This window comes from Strongylocentrotus purpuratus, unplaced genomic scaffold (assembly GCF_000002235.5).
Source record: "Strongylocentrotus purpuratus isolate Spur 01 unplaced genomic scaffold, Spur_5.0 spur5_scaffold_14, whole genome shotgun sequence".
Classification (NCBI taxonomy): domain Eukaryota; kingdom Metazoa; phylum Echinodermata; class Echinoidea; order Camarodonta; family Strongylocentrotidae; genus Strongylocentrotus; species Strongylocentrotus purpuratus.
In genome coordinates, this window is record NW_022145599.1 from 20,829,860 (window position 1) to 20,848,806 (window position 18,947).

General features: G+C 36.7%; 2 protein-coding genes across 3 annotated transcripts in view; both read left to right on the forward strand.

Annotated features, from left to right (window-relative positions):
- Positions 1 to 5,096, forward strand: part of LOC586486 (meiosis regulator and mRNA stability factor 1) — a 30,525-nt gene extending 25,429 nt beyond the window's left edge. For both annotated transcript variants that reach the window (XM_030984449.1, XM_030984450.1), the window contains exons 24-27: positions 63 to 140; positions 864 to 926; positions 1,294 to 1,482; positions 1,752 to 5,096. In XM_030984449.1, the coding sequence (XP_030840309.1) occupies positions 63 to 140; positions 864 to 926; positions 1,294 to 1,482; positions 1,752 to 2,113 (692 nt within the window). In that variant the 3' untranslated portion in view covers positions 2,114 to 5,096. The remainder of the gene's footprint in view (positions 1 to 62; positions 141 to 863; positions 927 to 1,293; positions 1,483 to 1,751) is intronic.
- Positions 5,097 to 17,661: 12,565 nt separating this feature from the next.
- Positions 17,662 to 18,947, forward strand: part of LOC105437214 (nuclear distribution protein nudE-like 1) — a 38,998-nt gene continuing 37,712 nt past the window's right edge. The window contains exon 1 of the mRNA XM_030984451.1: positions 17,662 to 17,876. Within this exon, the coding sequence (XP_030840311.1) occupies positions 17,791 to 17,876 (86 nt within the window). The 5' untranslated portion in view covers positions 17,662 to 17,790. The remainder of the gene's footprint in view (positions 17,877 to 18,947) is intronic.

An 18,947-nucleotide genomic window follows, 5' to 3' on the forward strand; every position in this document is an offset into this window, starting at 1 on the left:
ATTACCACACCAATACTTTTCCAGTTACTGAGAATCTTCTTTATCTGTTTTACGGTTTTCAGTTACAAGTGACGGACAAACTTATCAGGATCACTCGTTTTCATCGGAGCACAACAAGACATCCCCCAGTGATTACACAGGTTAGATTCTTAATACTATTTACTGATCCACAGGTAGGGGAGGAGAGATGGTTTCCTTTGCTCAAGGTGCTGTAAACAAGGAAGGTGTTTCACAAAGATCCCAAATCGAACTTAACTCTAAGTTCGACTTAAGAATTATGGAGAGCCATTTGTAGCCTTAAAATAAAATATATTAAAAAGCAAAAATTCAAGTATTTTAGACTTTTGAAATCATGAAATCTCCTTGATAATAAAAAAAATATGAATGTGTACCAACATTTTATGCCTTCTTTACAAAATATTTTTACAGATGCTAACGGCTTTCCATAATTTTCCATAATTATTAGGTCTAACTTAGAGATAAGTTCAACTTAGGATCTTTGTGAAACACCCCCCTGAAATTGTACATCCATGATGCTTTAACAAATTCCGCCTGTGGTTGAGATTTAAAAAAGTTTTTTTTCATGCCATGATGTAACTCAATTAACGATGATAAACAAAAATAACTTCTGAAATATATTCATTTCACAAATATCAAATTACACAGTAATTGCCAAATGGCCTGTTAAATTTTTGCTTAGATCATGATCAAAATACTACAGCTAATTAAATGGTTTTACACATTTTCCACTTTAAATTTGCTGGAATTTAAAATGTTAGGGTACTTGAATATGTTCTTCATTGTAAAATAGAAGTTATAGGTTTGTACTTATTCAATTATTGATTGTAATGTTTCTTTTTTAGCACCAAGTTCCACAACCAGTGAGAAGGAGAGTGGGAAGACATCTTCTAGTACTTCTACGTCAGGTAAAGGAATGTTTTATTTTCCAGGGAAGTCTTAGATTCTAATGGTAATTATGTGCTATTTTTTTAAAGGATCTGATAAAAACCCTGCATTCAATACCAACTGGTAGAGAATGCATAAGAGGCTATGATTTCACGGACAGACAGGGTTTGATACCATACTTGTGCAACAGCTGTCCTCACTATATGTGTATATGTATAATGCCACAAGCCGGTCTATAGACTAATCTACTAAAATATGATGCAAATTTTTCATAGCAGAGGCCTTCAAAATTTTGATAGATTTGGTAGATTTCGCATCAATCAAAGCTGGAATGGTGTACGCTTACCCCAAAAATGATTCTCCAACTTCTATTCTCCCTCGCCATAGAATCTGATGGTGTGAAGGGATCGAGCCCTCGAGCTGAGTCTGCTCCATGTGATCTCATGTCGGGTGGAGCAGCTCCCTCTAGTGACCAAGCTCCCTTCCTGGAGCCAACCCATGCTGAGGCTCCTCCTCCTCTTCTTCCTCCCAAGGATCTCATCAGCTTCAACAGCCCCATGTTTTCTCCACATAAAGGTAAGGAGAGAGGGTTGTCCATTGACTAAGAGGTCATTTTCATCTGTTTGGAGCCAGAAGGGTGTTAACTCATTTGAACTGAATGCACTACATTCTTTTTTATTATAAAGATTAAGAAAATTGTAGTGGTACACCTGCATTCGAATGTCATTGAGTAGGTGAATAAGTGCTTGAATGAACCGTATCATAAAGCATATAACTTTAGACATATTACGTGTGATAGACAATTAATAAGACTTCCTTCTCTTTCTTTGTGTGTGCTTGTTTAGAATCCCAGAGTGCATCGGGTGACCAGGAGAAGATAGAACACATCGATCTGAGGAGCCTCCTCCACCTCCTGCCAAACCAAACCCGCTTCAGCGTCGGCCAGTTGCCCCACGACCTCTGCAACCCTCTACCAGGCCACGCCCTTCAATCAGGACCGGCCTCCTTACCCCACTCCGCCTCCACCTCGTTCTGTGTGGATCAGGGTGGGGACGACGGCGAGCTGCTACCCCACCACCTCCAGCAGCGCCAGGCCTGCTCCCTGCCGTCGTCTGCCGCTTCGTCTCCAAGGCGCGACATCTTGAGAGGGCGCACTCGCTTTCGCCTTGCCGCAAACTTTTCCCTGGGATTTCAAGAGGTACCATAAGAATTTCAAGAGGTACCATGAGAATTTCAAGAGGTACCATGAGAATTTCAAGTTGTACCATAAGAATTTCAAGAGGTACCATAAGAATTTCAAGAGGTACCATGAGAATGTCAAGAGGTACCATAAGAATTACAAGAGGTACCATAAGAATTACAAGAGGTACCATAAGAAATTCAAGAGGTATAAGAATTTTAAGAGTTACCATAAGAATTTAGAATCGGTAAGAACATGTGCGTTCTAGGAACACATGCTTTGCAGTTAACTGTTATATGTACATTTGTTATGCATGTGTTGTGGTAAGCAGCCTCTGCCTACCATTGTAAACAATTATTCTCTTAATATGAGTTGAGATTTCGACTCGGTTATCCATCCAATCTTCAGTATTACATGCATTATGTTTAATGTGGATAATGTTTGCGTCAAGAACCGATGCTACAGTTAAGATGCGATGATCGTCTGTTGTACATACATGTAAGAGTAAGATGTTTTTATGATGTGTACAGTTGTAACCATGTTGAGATTCATTTCATTCAAGTATTGCAGTGCTTCAAACTCAGGTGCAACATGTGACATTACCTTGTGACTATCATTATGTATGCATATTTGTTGTAGCAGGACTACCATTGAAGTCTTTGTAGAGCAATAGCCAAAGGTTTTTTCCATTGCTAACATAATTTGCAGGTTGTCTACATGTATACATGTATATAGCTTGCTCTGTGTAAGATTTTTTGGCAATCAAAATTGGTGCTTTGGCAAATTTGGAGATAGGTTTTTGTACCATCCTGTGTTGATTCAATTTTTATGTTCTTTTCATACTCAAAGCTGTGAAGTTGTCGTCAATCAGTATGGCTTGTTTGATGTTTTAGGTATTCACAGTTTTTCACAAATGAAAGAAATATTTAGAGATACCAATTATACAATTATAGAGGACAATCATTAGAAACATGAGAACAAAATCTGAAATTAAAAAGATATTTGCTTTGAATTGTGGCTATCTGCTTGAATGGAACTCTCCTTGTTTTAAGCGGGGGCTCCAATTCATAACTCAAAAGAATAAAATAGGTAAAAGTTCACCTAGCTGTTTATATTTTCTTTTTCTGAAATACAGATTCCCACATGTGTAACCTAAAGTATTAATTTATTTTGGCGTAGGACTAAAATCATTACCAATACTTTTTTCATTTAACAACTCTCAAGAGATGAAGAATTTTGATGATGAAATAAGGCTTCCTTTTGAATATAATGGAATGTGTGAAATTATGATTTTGTTTAATGCAATATGATTCCTCCATTGTTGCTTTTTTACTTGCCACTGCCACGGGTCTGATGTTTGATTTATTTTCTCTAAAAGTTTTGCAACATGCAAAGCTTTGTTCGCATGTGATGTGGTTAACAGCTTCTTTCAAACATCACCAGCAAAATAAACCATTTTATGTGTAAATAGATGGCTTGCGAGGGTGAAAAAAAAATCAAATTAGCTGTGTGCACAGAAAGACTTAAAGTGCACTCACACATCTATGTTGTAAGATACAGAAATAAGAGGCGCGCTATGTTTCATTTTTTTATTTTGCTGCTTCAGCTGCTTTGAGTTGGTTTATCCTGCGCCGTGTTAACAAAGCTTAATGTAGATGTTTGTGTTTGTAAAGTACAGAGAAGAATTGTATCTTATGCTTGTAGCAAAAATTCTTGCTAAAAGGGCATTTTATACAAGCTTCCTATTATACTTGGTTATTTGTATGGTAAAAATATGTGCAAATTGTAAATACTACTTAAGTTGCTAGGGAAAGAGAATAAACACTGCGTGCGATATGAGAGAGTATGTATTCATCAGAATGCATGTAACATAAAGATAAACATGTTTGTTTATTTTTGTACCTATAGAAAGTTAAAAGGAGATTAAGAAGTGCAATTGTGTGATGTTTGTTAAGACTAACAAATGGACCACACACTTGGACAAAATGTTTATTTGTATTATCATATATGAAGAGGATTTGGGGATAGCACATTGCAAAGATTGTATTTGCAAGATAGTGCAAAACAAAGTTTGAAGCAAAACTTTGAACATCATGACAAAGAATGTTGTCATAATTTGAATGTGCTTCATTCAGATATTTACTTATTATTTTGCCATTAAGGTAACAATATTGTTAAAAGTCATAGTGCCAGATTTGTTTCATATTTGTAAGCCATTGAAACACCAGCATTATGGTGAAAAGTAACAATATTTGGAGATTCTTTTTTGTTGAAAAAATTGAATTCTGCACTTACAGTGTATATGTAACATGGTGTGTCTCACTGACTATAGTTTTATTAATAACTCAGGAATAGACTTGTCCTGAAAGAATGCACTAGCATTGTTTGCTGCATTGTGGTGAATTTCAAAAAGAAATCCAGTTTTCAAAAGGGAACACCTCCTAAAGATAATAAGCTGTTCTCTCCAGCAAAATGACTAGTCTGACACGAGTATAGTTAGCATTTTGGAGAAATTCACGATCGGTGTTGTGTTGTACGTTTACCCGATATAAACATGATTGCAAATTGCATTATTTTTATGTTAGTGTGTGAAAAACTTCTATTGTACAAGTGGAGCTCTATTGAAATTTAGTTTACACCTTACATGAAAGAGGTTTGAATAGGATTATTTTAAATCCATGGCCAAATGTAAGAGGATACGAGAAAAGAGGTAGCCATTACTATGGTAATGCTCTAAGTAGTTTATAAGTGTTGAGAGTTTAATATTTGCATTGAGTAGCAAATACTTTGATAGGGTATTCAGTTTTAAAATGCGTTCAAATGTGAAAAAGCAAATTACTGTAGGTGAAGAAATTTAATGTTCTTCTGTGTACCGGTAGTAAAAATCAATTTCATTAGCACACATCATTATTTCATTGCATGGTTTAATTAGTGAGTTGAATAGAAGTTAAAGAATATTAGTTTGAAATGGAATAGCAATATGATTATTGCTGGATTGATTTTTACTGAAGAAGGAATTGTTTTTCCTAGAAATTATTTATGAACTGCTTCCTCAATATTGTGCATATGTTGAGAAAATTGGAATGATTTGTATATGGTCTGTTTGGAGCCATAAGGGCGCCAACTCATACACTTCAATACAGAGTTAATGCTCTTCTGGCTCCAAACAGACTTGCAATTGAATCACAATAATTTTGGAAGAGCAAGCACAGAAATCTTAGTTTAGGAGCACTTTTAACGATCTATGGCTACATTGAAAACAGTAGCAATAGCAAGAGGTGCTTGTGTCAAAACATATTTTCTAAGTGTGTCTTCCAAGTTTCGATAGCATAGATGAATATGTCATAGATGATATTTGAAAATATTTTTGATTGTGCCCTTCCTCTCTAGTTTTAGTTCTTGTATTCTATTACATGCCAGTTTATACCGAAGCGTTTTGTATCGGTCAGTTATGCTGGTAGAGAAATCGAGACATTTCCAGAAAGGTGTGGAAAATGGATTTTTCTCATTCCCAGATATTCTACTTTTGAATCAGAATTTATCTTTCAAATGTAGATGTAATGAAGTTAGAAGGCGCATCAGAATAGGAACACAGTGTGTTCTAGAGTCAAACTGATCATCTATAGCATTTTTAATGAAATATTGAGAGGAACCTTAAGAGAAACCCTTGAAAAGATAAAAAGTAGTATACTTTGTGAGAACTAAACTCATCTTTTCCTTGGATTCTCAGTTCATGAATGCTCATGGATGGACTAGAATTCCTCATTTACTTGTGTCTTTGGAAATGCTTTGTTTGCTGCCTGCAAAAAGGCATTTACAGCCATTGCGAATGCATAGCTCTTATAGCTTTCTTGCGGGCAACCTACAACTTGCATTTTTTTAGGATAAGTGTGTGTGTGTGATCAATTGTGTGAAGTATGTATACGTCATTGAACTTAATTGTGGCAATACACACTTTGGAAAGTGCATGTACATGTAGACTTCAAACCAGGAGCCAGTAGTTTTCTTCAAAGTATCTCTCCAAATGCCCTATTGCTCAAGGCACGCTTTGTTTTTTTAATTGAACGTGGCCTGTGGTGAATCGATGCATGGACAGGATTCACAAGAGGCAGTCTTGAGCTGAGACTACAATAGTGTTGTAGCCAGCCAAGTAGCCTCCACTAGCCAGTCATTTGCATGAAAAGTGCTGCCAGTGAGCTATTGCAAAGGATGGGGATACATCAAGAAGACACTGGTGAAAAGCCTGGTTGGTCAGAAGTGCTATATATATATAAACATATATGTACATTCTACATAAAAGTTTTAAATAGGACAAGGGACTAGTCTATTTTAAGGATAGAGAAACTTTTGTTTATCTATTTTTCATACATTAAGTACTGAAGTATATTTGCAAGTGAGCAAATTTGATTTTTCTGATGAAATTTTGTTAGCCATTTCTTTTCACTTTTTCAGATACAGTGTAGGTACTTTAATCTTAGTTAATATTGTAGATCAATGATTAAATGAAGGAGGCCGGATGAAGTAAAAGGAGGCGAAAGGGAAGATGAGATTAGAAAAAGTGAGAACATTTGTTGGTGTTGCTGTTTGGTGGTCCTCGATTTCCTTTATCATAAAGAATTGTCAGTGGAACCATATTTGTTTAACTAAACATTTATTCCCTAGCAGAGAATGAGAAAGTGCTAATGTATTATTGAATGTAGTTAAAATCAGATGGGACCTGATTTCATGTATAATTTTTATTTATTTAAAATTTGTTTACACATGCAGTGTACTATCAGCCGAGAGCCAAAAAAGACAATTCAGTAAAGTATACTTATGCCCTTCTGGTTCTCAGCAGGTTTTTCATCTTCAAATCCTGAAGAGAATTAGTATCATTTCTAAGTTTGTTTTCGTATCAAGAAAAAAAGTTTATTTTCGTAGCAAGAAACATTATTTTTCATGTTTCTTTTCTTGATGATCATATCTTTGTGCCAAAATGTTTTTTCTTGCTATGTCATGTGTAGTTTCAGTGTCAGAGTTTTTACTCAGAAAAAGTTTGTTGTTGTTTGTCCTTTGTTGGTACATGACAAGTTTTGTATCTCATTGATAAGTTAGTCGAGAGACATTGATAAGAAAGAGGAAAAATATTTGGTTTTATTTTCTGCCTCGAGTGATTGTGCTATCTGTAATCGATGTAAAGAAGCCTCTACCAGTTGACGTATGCTGTCACTTTGACACATATCTCGGTATTTCGCAAAGGACTGTCATAATCCATTGCAAGTCTGAATGAAAGTTCTGGAATTTTTTCTTTGTGATATTTTACAACTTTTGCAATTGTCTTGAAAGTTTGGACCACATGTGGAAGAAATGTGATGATATAATGTATAAAAACAAGACTTTGTTAATGTTGATTAAGAGTAAAATAGTTATAGTAATGTTAGCCAGTTAATACTTCAGTCACCTACAAACTACAAACCGAACCAAAAATGACATTAGTGCTAATGGCCCAATTGGTCGGTCTGATGTTGATGTGGTGTTGGTTTGGCGGTGTGGCCAAGGGATAAGAGTTAAAGAAGTAAGTGTTTCTCTTCATTTCTCTTCATTTTCGTTTAATTTTTGAATGTTTTATCGATGTTCACTTGTGACTGGCATAATTAAGGCTATTCTTTGTAACACTGAACTCCTGCTGATGTAGTAAAGATGAGAATAAAGAAGATAAAGTAAACCTACACCAAGATGATCAAGGGGATCATTTGTTAAATATTTGAATGTTCATGAAGTATTAAATTATTTGTGAAACATTAAGGTAAAGCAAAATTTCAGGGATTGTTAATCCTCATTTGAAAACGTTATGAAACATAAAGCTTGAAATTTGTTTGCTTCTGTGTTCACTGCAGCAAGCTCTTTTGTTATGAGTATAATTTAAAGTTTGTACAGAAGAATAAGAATGAAAAAAGTTTATTTTTATGAGTTTTGTTGTATTTCCTGAAAAGAATTTGACTTGATATTTTTGTGAATTATCTTGAAGAAGACAAAAAACGGAGCAATGAGAACTGTCTAGATTTCATTCTTTTAGTCAAAAATAATTTGATGTCTTGAAAATTCATTACATATTACTTTTCCATTTGTATCATGAGAATTCAAGAGGACCTTTTGTTTTCTATTATGTTATGTTGATAAATAATATCTTTTTTGTGAAAAATAATTTGGAAGGAAAAAATAGTCATCCGATTGTCATGGTCAAAGTTTAGGTATTCATATTTCTTCCTGCAACTATATTGCTCTTATGAAAATTATAATTCGGATACAGTATGCCAATTCAGTATGATTTTTCAAGATTGCATAATACTTGCGGTATCAAATATGGAATCACTTTTGATCGAATTCCATCCAGTGTAGGTTTTACAACTCAAAATGGCAAAAAGCAATACTTTTTTAATTATCAGGTAGAAGATGAATGTATCTGTTCTTGCTAAATCAGTTGTTTGTTAGAAAATGGGATATGAAGTTGGATGATATACCAAAGTTACTCATTGTATTTGAAACTTGAAATCTATCTCATACACTGTAGTAGCAGATATTAAAGGGGGTATCAAATACTTTTTTTTCTCTCTAAAGGCTGATTCATATATGACATGGTAAATTGCAGCAAATAAAAGAAAAAATTATATGTAAATGAATGGCAACTGCGGGCAACAGAGGGCAACAGAGGTCCTGCGCGTATTCACCGAGTTCTGTCTTGTAAGATACAGAAATGTGAAAATTACTGCATATTTTACTTCATCTTTTTTTTTTGCCACAGTTAAACCATGTCATATCTGAATGAGGCCTTATAGGGGAAGAAGTACAGTTTACTTTGTATTAGATTTGTTATTATCAAATACATGTAAGAACTATTTGGTTTATACTTGTAGTAGAATTAACAAGAAACTGTTTACAGTTAAAACCATGCAGGGAAGTGTTACAAATTTAGTTTTCTTTGCTGAATTCCTCTTAGACCACATTCCATTTTGTTCACTATTCTATGTTGAACTAATAAATGACCTCAGTGACTATATACCGGTAATGAGTGCATTTTTTGTTTGTCTGTAGCTAAGTGTATGTAGAAATCTCAATCATGTATGTTGTCAGCTTTACACATTTATCTCTACAATATATCTTCCCTCTTCATTTATTTTGTCCCTCCGAGTCTCTACTAACTCTATCTACGCCATCTCCAGAATCATATTTCACTATTTTCCTTGTCCTCTATGTAATCATACTTAAATTTCTTGAATTTATTATTTTCCTCCCCTTGTCACTATTTCAGCTCCATTAATATTCATATCCCATTATCTCCTTTATTCTCTTTTTATCTTATTTATTCATCCTTCTCTTTACCCATTTTCCTTTACAGCCTCACTCTCATGCTCTCTCTCTCTCTCTCTGTAAGTCAATCCTGCTTTTTGTCAATATCAACTCACCCTTCTCATTATCCATTTTTCTCTACACCCAGTAACCCTCTCTCTCTTTAAGTCAATCCTCTTATTTGTCATTATCTACTCACCCTTCTCCTTATCCATTTCTCTTTACAACCTCACACACTCTCATTCTCTCTCCTCTTTCTCCACACTGATTCCTACCTATCAATCAACATTTAAGGAATTTACTTTATGAATGGACATGTACCACTCAAGCAATGTTCCCTTTCGATATCTGGCATCAAACAAAGTGCAAAGTATTCATGAAGTACTCTTTGATTTCTCATTTTATTGAGAATAACATATCACTGCTATTCAAACGCAGTCTTTTCTCAAACGATAGGTTTCTTTGTAAGATGTATGGCACATCCATCACCACAACATCAAACCATCTTAAAAACATGTACATATATCTATATACAGCTGGATTTTTATCAACTGACTTGATAAAAAAACAAATCCACATAATATTAGGAGCGCATTAGAATCATCACATTATAAGCTTGGGTGGAAGAATGAATTTCAATTTGGTTATTTCAATTTGATGTGTGTGTATGACTTAAGATCTGAAAGATGTTATCAGCAAACTACTACTTGGATTGAATACACATCACAAATATCAAATACATTATCTTGCAGACCACCACAATGAAAAAATTTAAATTGTCTTCCAGAATAGGGAATTAGACTAGATTTAGAACCCCCAATGGGAGCACTGAAATAAGCCTTAGAAATTTAACTAAATACCCTATATTGACTTAAATTGATCTTGATCTCTCTATTCTGTTATTCATCTCTCTAAATACACTGAAGAATATCTTTCCTTATCAAAACTCTTCTCCTGCGCAAAACCCCGACAATCTCTCCTCTTCCTGAGCTATATGATGGTGGTTAATGTGATGAACATAATGGTGTGCTCCAAGGTCAAGGTCAAACAGCATTTTCCTGATGTCATACTGATGATGGCTCCGCTGTTTTTCCTTCCACATATCTAATTGGTGCTGTTTGAAGAAAAAAAAAGGGAAAAGAACATAAATTGTGGAAAGTGAATATCAATAGTGTATGTTTAGTTTACCCTAATATTTAGATGCAGTTTCATAGAAGCATTTTTATAATTTTCTTTCAGTTTCTTTGACTTGTGTACATTAATGTGTACAATTATTTCTACCATTGTTATCTATCTATTTGTATTTTATATCTTTATTCCAAATCCAACTTCAAGTTTTGGTTGCAATTAAAAAAAAAAATAATAGGGAAAAAAAAGTTTATCAGAAGCCTTATTTGACAACTCTGAATTTAGCAAGGAAATCTATAAATCTTGCCAGTAAACTAATCATTCTACAGAAACTCTGCTGGACAAACGGGAGAAGTCATCAATAACAGGTTTATGGCAGCATCTTGCCCAAGCGGTTCTCATACATATTTGAACATATTCTATGCAACGCATGGTTGGCTGGGTAGGAAATACTGAGCAGTACATAATGGATGTTCACCGCTTAATACTGCCCTGCAGATTCTGACCAAATACAAAATAGAAACTGGGAAATACTTGGAATTATTCCAAAGACAACATTTTAAATAGTGAATTATTACAAAATAAACCCATTACTGATCAAAAATCTATCTGAACAACTAGCGCAATGAAATGGTAGCTTTATTTATGCTAATGGGGGTCGTTGCAACATTTTTCTCTTAAGTAGAATCGATAGAATTTAAAGTGACGGCGGTATTTGAAAAGGTTAACCGTAAGGTAGAACACGAAGGATGAATTCTTACTTGGGTATTTGTTTGGTATTCTATCGGCGTCCCTCTTCACTTTATCCCAGTACGAGTTGGGTGTGAGTAACCATGTCAGAGGCACTGTATGAAGCCATAATGAGAGAGAAATGTAAAAAGGGTGATAATGTGATTTAATGCAGGCAAAAAGATAATAGTTAACATAAAACATTCATATAAATTATATAATAAAAACTGAAGGAGTGTACGTAAAAGATAGTGAAAAAGTAAGTGTGGAACAAGATGGACACAAAGCAAAGAGAGCATAAGAGAATAAAGATTTTCCCGAAGATTTATCAGATTGACAATTGAGTACAAGCACACACACACAAAAAAAGCTTATTATAGACAGACATACCGTAATTAATTCTGATGTCAAATACAATCATTGTGAAATATTGTACTCACAAGCTTACATTGTTATTCATGAAATACATGTATTTTTGGACTCTACAGTTTCTTTAACTTTGTGTACATTTTTTACCATTGTTATTTATCTGTTTATATTTTAATTTGAAATCTAATCTCAAGTTTTGGTTACAATAAAGAAATAATAATAACAATAATACTCACATGTCGAGCCTAGAAGACAGGAAACAACAATAACAGGCTCCTTATCCCATGAAAACTTAAGGAAAGGGACGATACCTAGGGCAAGAAAACAAAAGAGAAAACACTTTTGATAATGAATTGGAAATCTATTAATTCCTGTCGATGTATCATGTGGTGCTTAGAGTAAGTCTGAGAATATTGTGAACGGCCAAGGAGAGCGCGTAAACTTACTGTAGAGCGCATAATGCGCAAAGTTCTTTGTGACTAATTCACAATCACATTATGAATTGATGATGATCATTACGGTCGCTAACTTCATGCCTACTATAGATCTACTGTCGTTATGCACTTGTATCATGCAGTAATTTTGCTGTGAAACCTGTGAGAAAGTGTAGGGGTCTATACATAGATCTATGTCTTCGTTTTTTATTTTAGGAAAAATAGACCTAGACTCTAGATCTAAAAACAAAGTTAGGAGGTCTAGATCTACTCCCAATTTCCAAAAAAGATAAGAAAATTGACACGAAACAGATAAGAAAGATAACGACTTTCAAATCATGACCATTATTTGAACAATTGTGGAGATTTAGATGATTTTTGGTGTATTATAGTTGGGTATCTCCACACCGGAGTCACGGGTCCAATTGATCCAAGTGTTCACACTTGTGAATAACTTACAAGCGCCCAGAATCTAACTTGAGCTTAAGACACTGAATATAACATGACACGAACTCGAACACACGGGACTGGTATGAATAGAGGAGACGGCATCACAGGCAGTTTTCCAGGTCAACATTAGAGGCTTGTAAGTTGTAAGACTGTAACAAGGTTAATTTTGCTTCAAATATTATAGTAACACATAGGTTCAACACCAAAGATAATTCTAAAATAACTACATGCTTTATAAGTAGTAAAATAAGAGTAAAATACCTTTTCTCCAGGCCTCTCGGGCTGGGGAGATTACTCGAGTCGCCATATCCAGTGATCGAATATGCGCGATGTGCGCAGGCGCGCGCGTCGCCGATCGAGCTAGCTATAGCTTGCTAGCGCTGCTGGCGCCCATTGACACCCCCCCCCCCCGACCAAAAAAGGAAGTCCACCCTCATAATAATAAGTTGGTGTTAATCAAAGCAGATTTTTTTTTTTTTTTTTTTTTTGGGGGGGGGGGGGGGGGGGGAGGTGATTGGTAATTTTCTTTGGGGAGGGGGGTAATTTTCCTGGCGGTACGTAAATTTCCGGGGGAAATTGTCCCGGGGTATAATTTTATGGGGGTTATATGCGATGGGGCCTAGGCGCTAGGTTATTGTATCTGGCGATCCACCCCTCCCCCTATTCACATTTATATGTCGGCACTACAAGTCTTCAATCAGCACATAAGTTCGTGTACATTTTTATAGAAGTCATGATGGAATAATTTGAACAATACTGTCTGCAAGCTTTATTTTATTCTCTGCTATTGGAAAAATAATTATTTTCAATTTTTGTGAAATCTGTGGTCAATAATGATAATGGGGAGCTTTCTTTGCCACGATTTATTCAATTCAGTTCAAAACACCTCGCCAAACGGTGTCGGTGTTGTCTCCTCTTCCACCTAGCGCCTTAGCCCCCGGCCCGCGTCATTTTTTTCTGCGGCACAGATTGGGGCTTTTTTTTTTTTTTTTAAAGAGGTGTTGATTTAACCCTAACTCTAACCCTAAACTTTCCCATAGGCTCAACATGCACCTAACCCCAATCTGTGCCGCATAAAATAATAACGCCCCCCCCCCACTCCGAAAACGGACGGACCCCATGCGTGTTACCAAAATGTTGACAAAGTCCGGCCCGAGAATTGTAAAAAAAAAAGGGGTGTATTAACTTTTCACCCGGAGATTTCTTTAAAAAGGGGGTGTTTTTTCTTTTTTCTCTCATCTCTTTGGACTCCTGAGAAATTATTCCTAATTTAGGGGGGTACATTGAGCATTTTTCATGATTTAGGGGAGTCTCCAAGGCAGGAAAAGCCCGTGAAAAGCCCGCGAAAGGGGGGGGGGGTTCGGAAATGTTGGCAGTCCTCAGATAGGGGGTGCTTTCAAAAAGAGGGAACAAGCATATGCGTACCCTAAATAACACTGAGTGGTGGGGGGGGGGCGGGCTTTAGCCATCAATCAAATGAATAGATGAAGAAAAGTTTTATAGTAGGACCTACTTGTGTTCATTATAAAAGACGCATTTAGATTTTGTTTTCCTTCATAATAATAAGTTGGTGTTAATCAAAGCAGATTTTTTTTTTTTTTTTTGGGGGGGGGGGGGGGGGAGGTGATTGGTAATTTTCTTTGGGGAGGGGGGTAATTTTCCTGGCGGTACGTAAATTTCCGGGGGAAATTGTCCCGGGGTATAATTTTATGGGGGTTATATGCGATGGGGCCTAGGCGCTAGGTTATTGTATCTGGCGATCCACCCCTCCCCCCCTATTCACATTTATATGTCGGCACTACAAGTCTTCAATCAGCACATAAGTTCGTGTACATTTTTATAGAAGTCATGATGGAATAATTTGAACAATACTGTCGGCAAGCTTTATTTTATTCTCTGCTATTGGAAAAATAATTTTTTCCAATTTTGTCAAATCTGTGGTCAATAATGATAATGGGGAGCTTTCTTTGCCACGATTTATTCAATTCAGTTCAAAACACCTCGTCAAACGGTGTCGGTGTTGTCTCCTCTTCCACCTAGCGCCTTTAGCCCCCGGCCCGCGTCATTTTTTTCTGCGGCACAGATTGGGTTTTTTTTTTTTTTTTTAAAGAGGTGTTAATTTAACCCTAACTCTAACCCTAAACTTTCCCATAGGCTCAACATGCACCTAACCCCAATCTGTGCCGCATAAAAAAATAACGCCCCCCCCCCACTCCGAAAACGGACGGACCCCATGCGTGTTACCAAAATGTTGACAAAGTCCGGCCCGAGAATTGTAAAAAAAAAAAAAAAGGGGTGTATTAACTTTTCACCCGGAGATTTCTTTAAAAAGGGGGTGTTTTTTTCTTTTTTCTCTCATCTCTTTGGACTCCTGAGAAATTATTTCTAATTTAGGGGGGTACATTGAGCATTTTTCATGATTTAGGGGGGTCTCCAAGGCAGGAAAAGCCCGTGAAAAGCCCGCGAAAGGGGGGGGGGTTCGGAAATGTTGGCAGTCCTCAGATAGGGGGTGCTTTCAAAAAGAGGGAACAAGCATATGCGTACACTATAACTGAGTGGGGGGGGGGGGGCGGGCTTTAGCCATCAATCAAATGAATAGATGAAGAAAAGTTTCATAGTAGGACCTACTTGTGTTCATTATAAAAGACGCATTTAGATTTTGTTTTCCTTCATAATAATTATTTCAACACTTCTCGTGCAACTTAAAGGCGAGCCCTTCTCTCATTCAGCCACTCTCTGACAACATTTCGTAATCCCTCCACGTAGCTCATGCAGTTTGAGATATAGCTATAGGGCAGCTTAATTTATGCACAAATTCACCAACAAAAATGTTCATTTTTCCTTCTCATACATGCCCATTTTAACCTCTGATCCGATTAGTGTCCCTTTAGGCTCTTTACTCTAACAAGTGCCCCTTACCTTTTCAAAGAGTGGCCTTTCCCAGTTTCCCTTTTCCGTTAAGTGCGTTTTCAAATCTATAATAAGCATGATAAGTGCCCCGTTTCAAATGTGTGAATCTTGATGGGTTTCCCTTTTCCCTTTTAATTTTTGTCTCTTTTCCCTTTTCCCTATCTATTATGTGTCGTGGTCGAGCGGATACGTCGACGGACTGTCGATCCTAAGGTCCGCTGTTCGAGTCCCATCGCGGCACTAATGTCCTTTGGCAAGACATTGATCTACATTTGCCACACTCAATCCAGGTGATGTAAATGGGTACCTGGCAGGAATTAATTCCTTGAAATGCTAGAGTGCCGCAGTGGCTGCCTTGCTAAAGCCAGGGTAATAATCGGGACAGCGCCAGGAGCGTCACAACTTGACGGCCTTTGCGCTATATAAGAAGCCATCATTATTATTATTATTATCATATTTCCCATTGCAGACACTCTAGAAAGTCATAGGCCTACCTAGATAGAAAACATCTGGGGGTGGGCAGCTTTTTGAAGTAACATGTACGTCTATTGTTACCACTACAAATATTGGGTTATAGCAGACACTGCGCTAAATTTCATAAGAACGATCTGTACACTTTTAAGAAATAAATGCCCCTTCTTTGAATAATTCATTTTCATAATTATAATTGTGCATAACCACCACTTTAACGTGTTACATGCAGACCTCGCGAACATTTTTCAAAGTGCATGGAGTACTAACAATCAGATAGAGTTTAGAAAGCGAAACGAGTGGAATATAAATTGGCGTGGGGTCCAGGAGCTCAGCCTCGGCGGGGGTCAAGGGGTAGAGCCCCCGGAAGCTCAGAGGTTTTAGGTATTTAATTCCGGTCAGAGGAGCATCCAGGGGCCCGCCTTAGGGCCCTTGGTGGAGTCCAGGGGGCAGAGCCCCTGGAAGCTCAGAGGTTTTAGGTATTTAATTATGGTCAGATTAGCATCCAGGGGGCCGCCTGAGGGCCCTTGGCGGGGTCCAGGAGGCGGCCCCCGTCAGCTCAGGGTTTTAGGCATTTAATTACGGTCAGATGTCTGATGAGCATATGTTGATCCCTCATTTGTGACATTGGCAGGTCACTCCTTCTAAATGAGCGTATTATTTAGCCCGACTGTAAATTTGGGAATTTGTAATTTTTCAACAAATACATTAATGTAGGTCTATGATTCACACAAAAAATTGAGAAAAAATACCGGAAAATCATGTTATTTCAGCTACATTTGTAAATCACTGGTATCGAATTATAAAAAAAACGCACCCCATCAGTACGCCAGTGTTTAGGGGCTCATGTCTTCTCACCCCTATACTAAAGAACACACCCCTTTCCCATCCTCTCACGATATTATCACAATATGCGCGTATCGCTCTTATAAAATCCTCCGTTGATATAGGGGCATGCGAAATGCTTAAGAAATCTAATTCCTGTTAACTTTCCTTTTCTTTGAATGGAATATAATTTATATGTGATTCAATTCAGGTTTTATTATTTTGTATGTTCTTTTTAGTTAAAAAATACTAAATAGAAACCATCTTTGCTCCTTTACTGCATTTTTTCGGGGAGGGGGGGGGGGGGGGCAAAAATGCCCCCCCCCCCCCCCCCCCCCCCCCCCCCCCCCCCACTTCCGGCGCCTATGGCTAGCTCTCTCCCAAAATTAATATTCAGACTGTCACTTAAAACTACAAAGTATGATAAGTGAGAGTAAAACGTTGATATTCCTTGATAAAATATTTTATTAGAGTGTACGTTGGTAAGATGTACTTTCGAGGGAGCCATCTAAGATCTAACCCTAACCCTAATCCTGTTTTATGTATCATATTATTATTAGATATATCATTCTAAACTGTACCCATATCTTTTTTTCTATTTGGGTGGCTGTTGCAAAAGGAAATCTTCCCTGTACGTTATTTACCAATGTCTAAAGGTTGCATTTTTTTCGCATTTTCGCAAAAGTGCCCTTTTGTGTTTAATATTGCCCTCCACTTTGAAGAAAGCTCCGTAGTCCCTGCTCTTGTATTATTAATTTTTTTGTTTACTCATTTTTTTTCAGACCGAACGCCACTTTATTTACCACCAAATTATTTTAGCCGAATTGAATGTCGTAGATTTTGCGTCAGTACAATTCAAGTATACAATGCTAAGATCAACACTAAAGCGTACAGTGCAGTCGGTGCTGTTTTTAGTGCAAGTTGTGTGTCATTTTTCTATCTAGCACATCTTTCAAATTACGTATTAATTTGGAAGCACAGGCCATTATTCTCGCCAAATGAGACCATCTTGGATCAATTTTACGCCAATTTAGCCCTTTTGGATATACGTAAGGATTAACTATGGATGACGAGGACATCCCAACATTTTCTTCACAGGCTGAGGAGTTGGAATACTGGAAAAATAAGGCACAGGAATTGAAAACAAGGTAATTTTGTAGTGCGACAGAATAAGATTTGCGAGGCAGTGCCTTACTACGGGTGACAGTGTGTTGATCGCTTCGCCGCAAGGCAGGCGGCGCAAGGCGTAGCTCGTAGCGGGTCCCCGTTTTGTACATGCATTTGTACACACCCGGCGTTTGCCGGTGCGGTGATGTCTGCGCTTGCCTTCCATTCCAATTCAAATTTCACTCCAATGATTTCTGAATCTGATAAATGATAACATTAACATAACAAAAAACGAACTAATCTCAGGAAATAGAATCTAGAATCTAAAGTTAGACTTAATTGATAAGAAAATCAAAATGATGTCTGTCTTGTTCACTCTTTTATTTAGGCCAGGCAGGTATAAAGTAAGAATAGGTCTAGATCTAGTCTAAAGTTTAATTAAATTTAAGCTGTCTAACTGCTATCTAATCTGCTATTGTTATGGTTGGATTTTCCTTTAAAAAATAGACATTATTTCTGACTCTGTAAACTGCTGAATAAACATGTGTGATGTGAATGCTACTGTACACTCAGTAACATTATCAATATTGCCCTTGGCATTGTTTTTTTTTAAAAATGCAGTCAAACCTGTCTATTAAGGTCACCAAGGGCCACTGTAGACAGGTGACCTTTCTATGTACCTACATGTACATGTATGATGTCAAATTGATGGTGATTATAATAAACATTAAGTGGTAAGGCTGAATAACAGCCCCTACTTAATCTTAATTCAGACCAAACTGAAAGTGAAATTCTAAGTGAAATGACACATTTGATCATTCGATGTACACCGTAAATGATAGTGTGACTACAACTGTATACATGTACATGTACATATACAGTGTATGTGCAGAACTCCCAATACTATTGGCAATATTTGGTATAATGTACATGTACTTTACATGTGACACCAATTGACTAAATACCCATTAAGGCTGGAGTTATTTAGAAACATAATACCAAAAAAGAAAAACAAAATTAAAAAGAAGTCCAAAACCTCTTCTTGAGGCTGATATACAGTGTACATGTAATTCAATGTTTTCATTTTTTTTTTAGTTCAGGGTATTGAATAT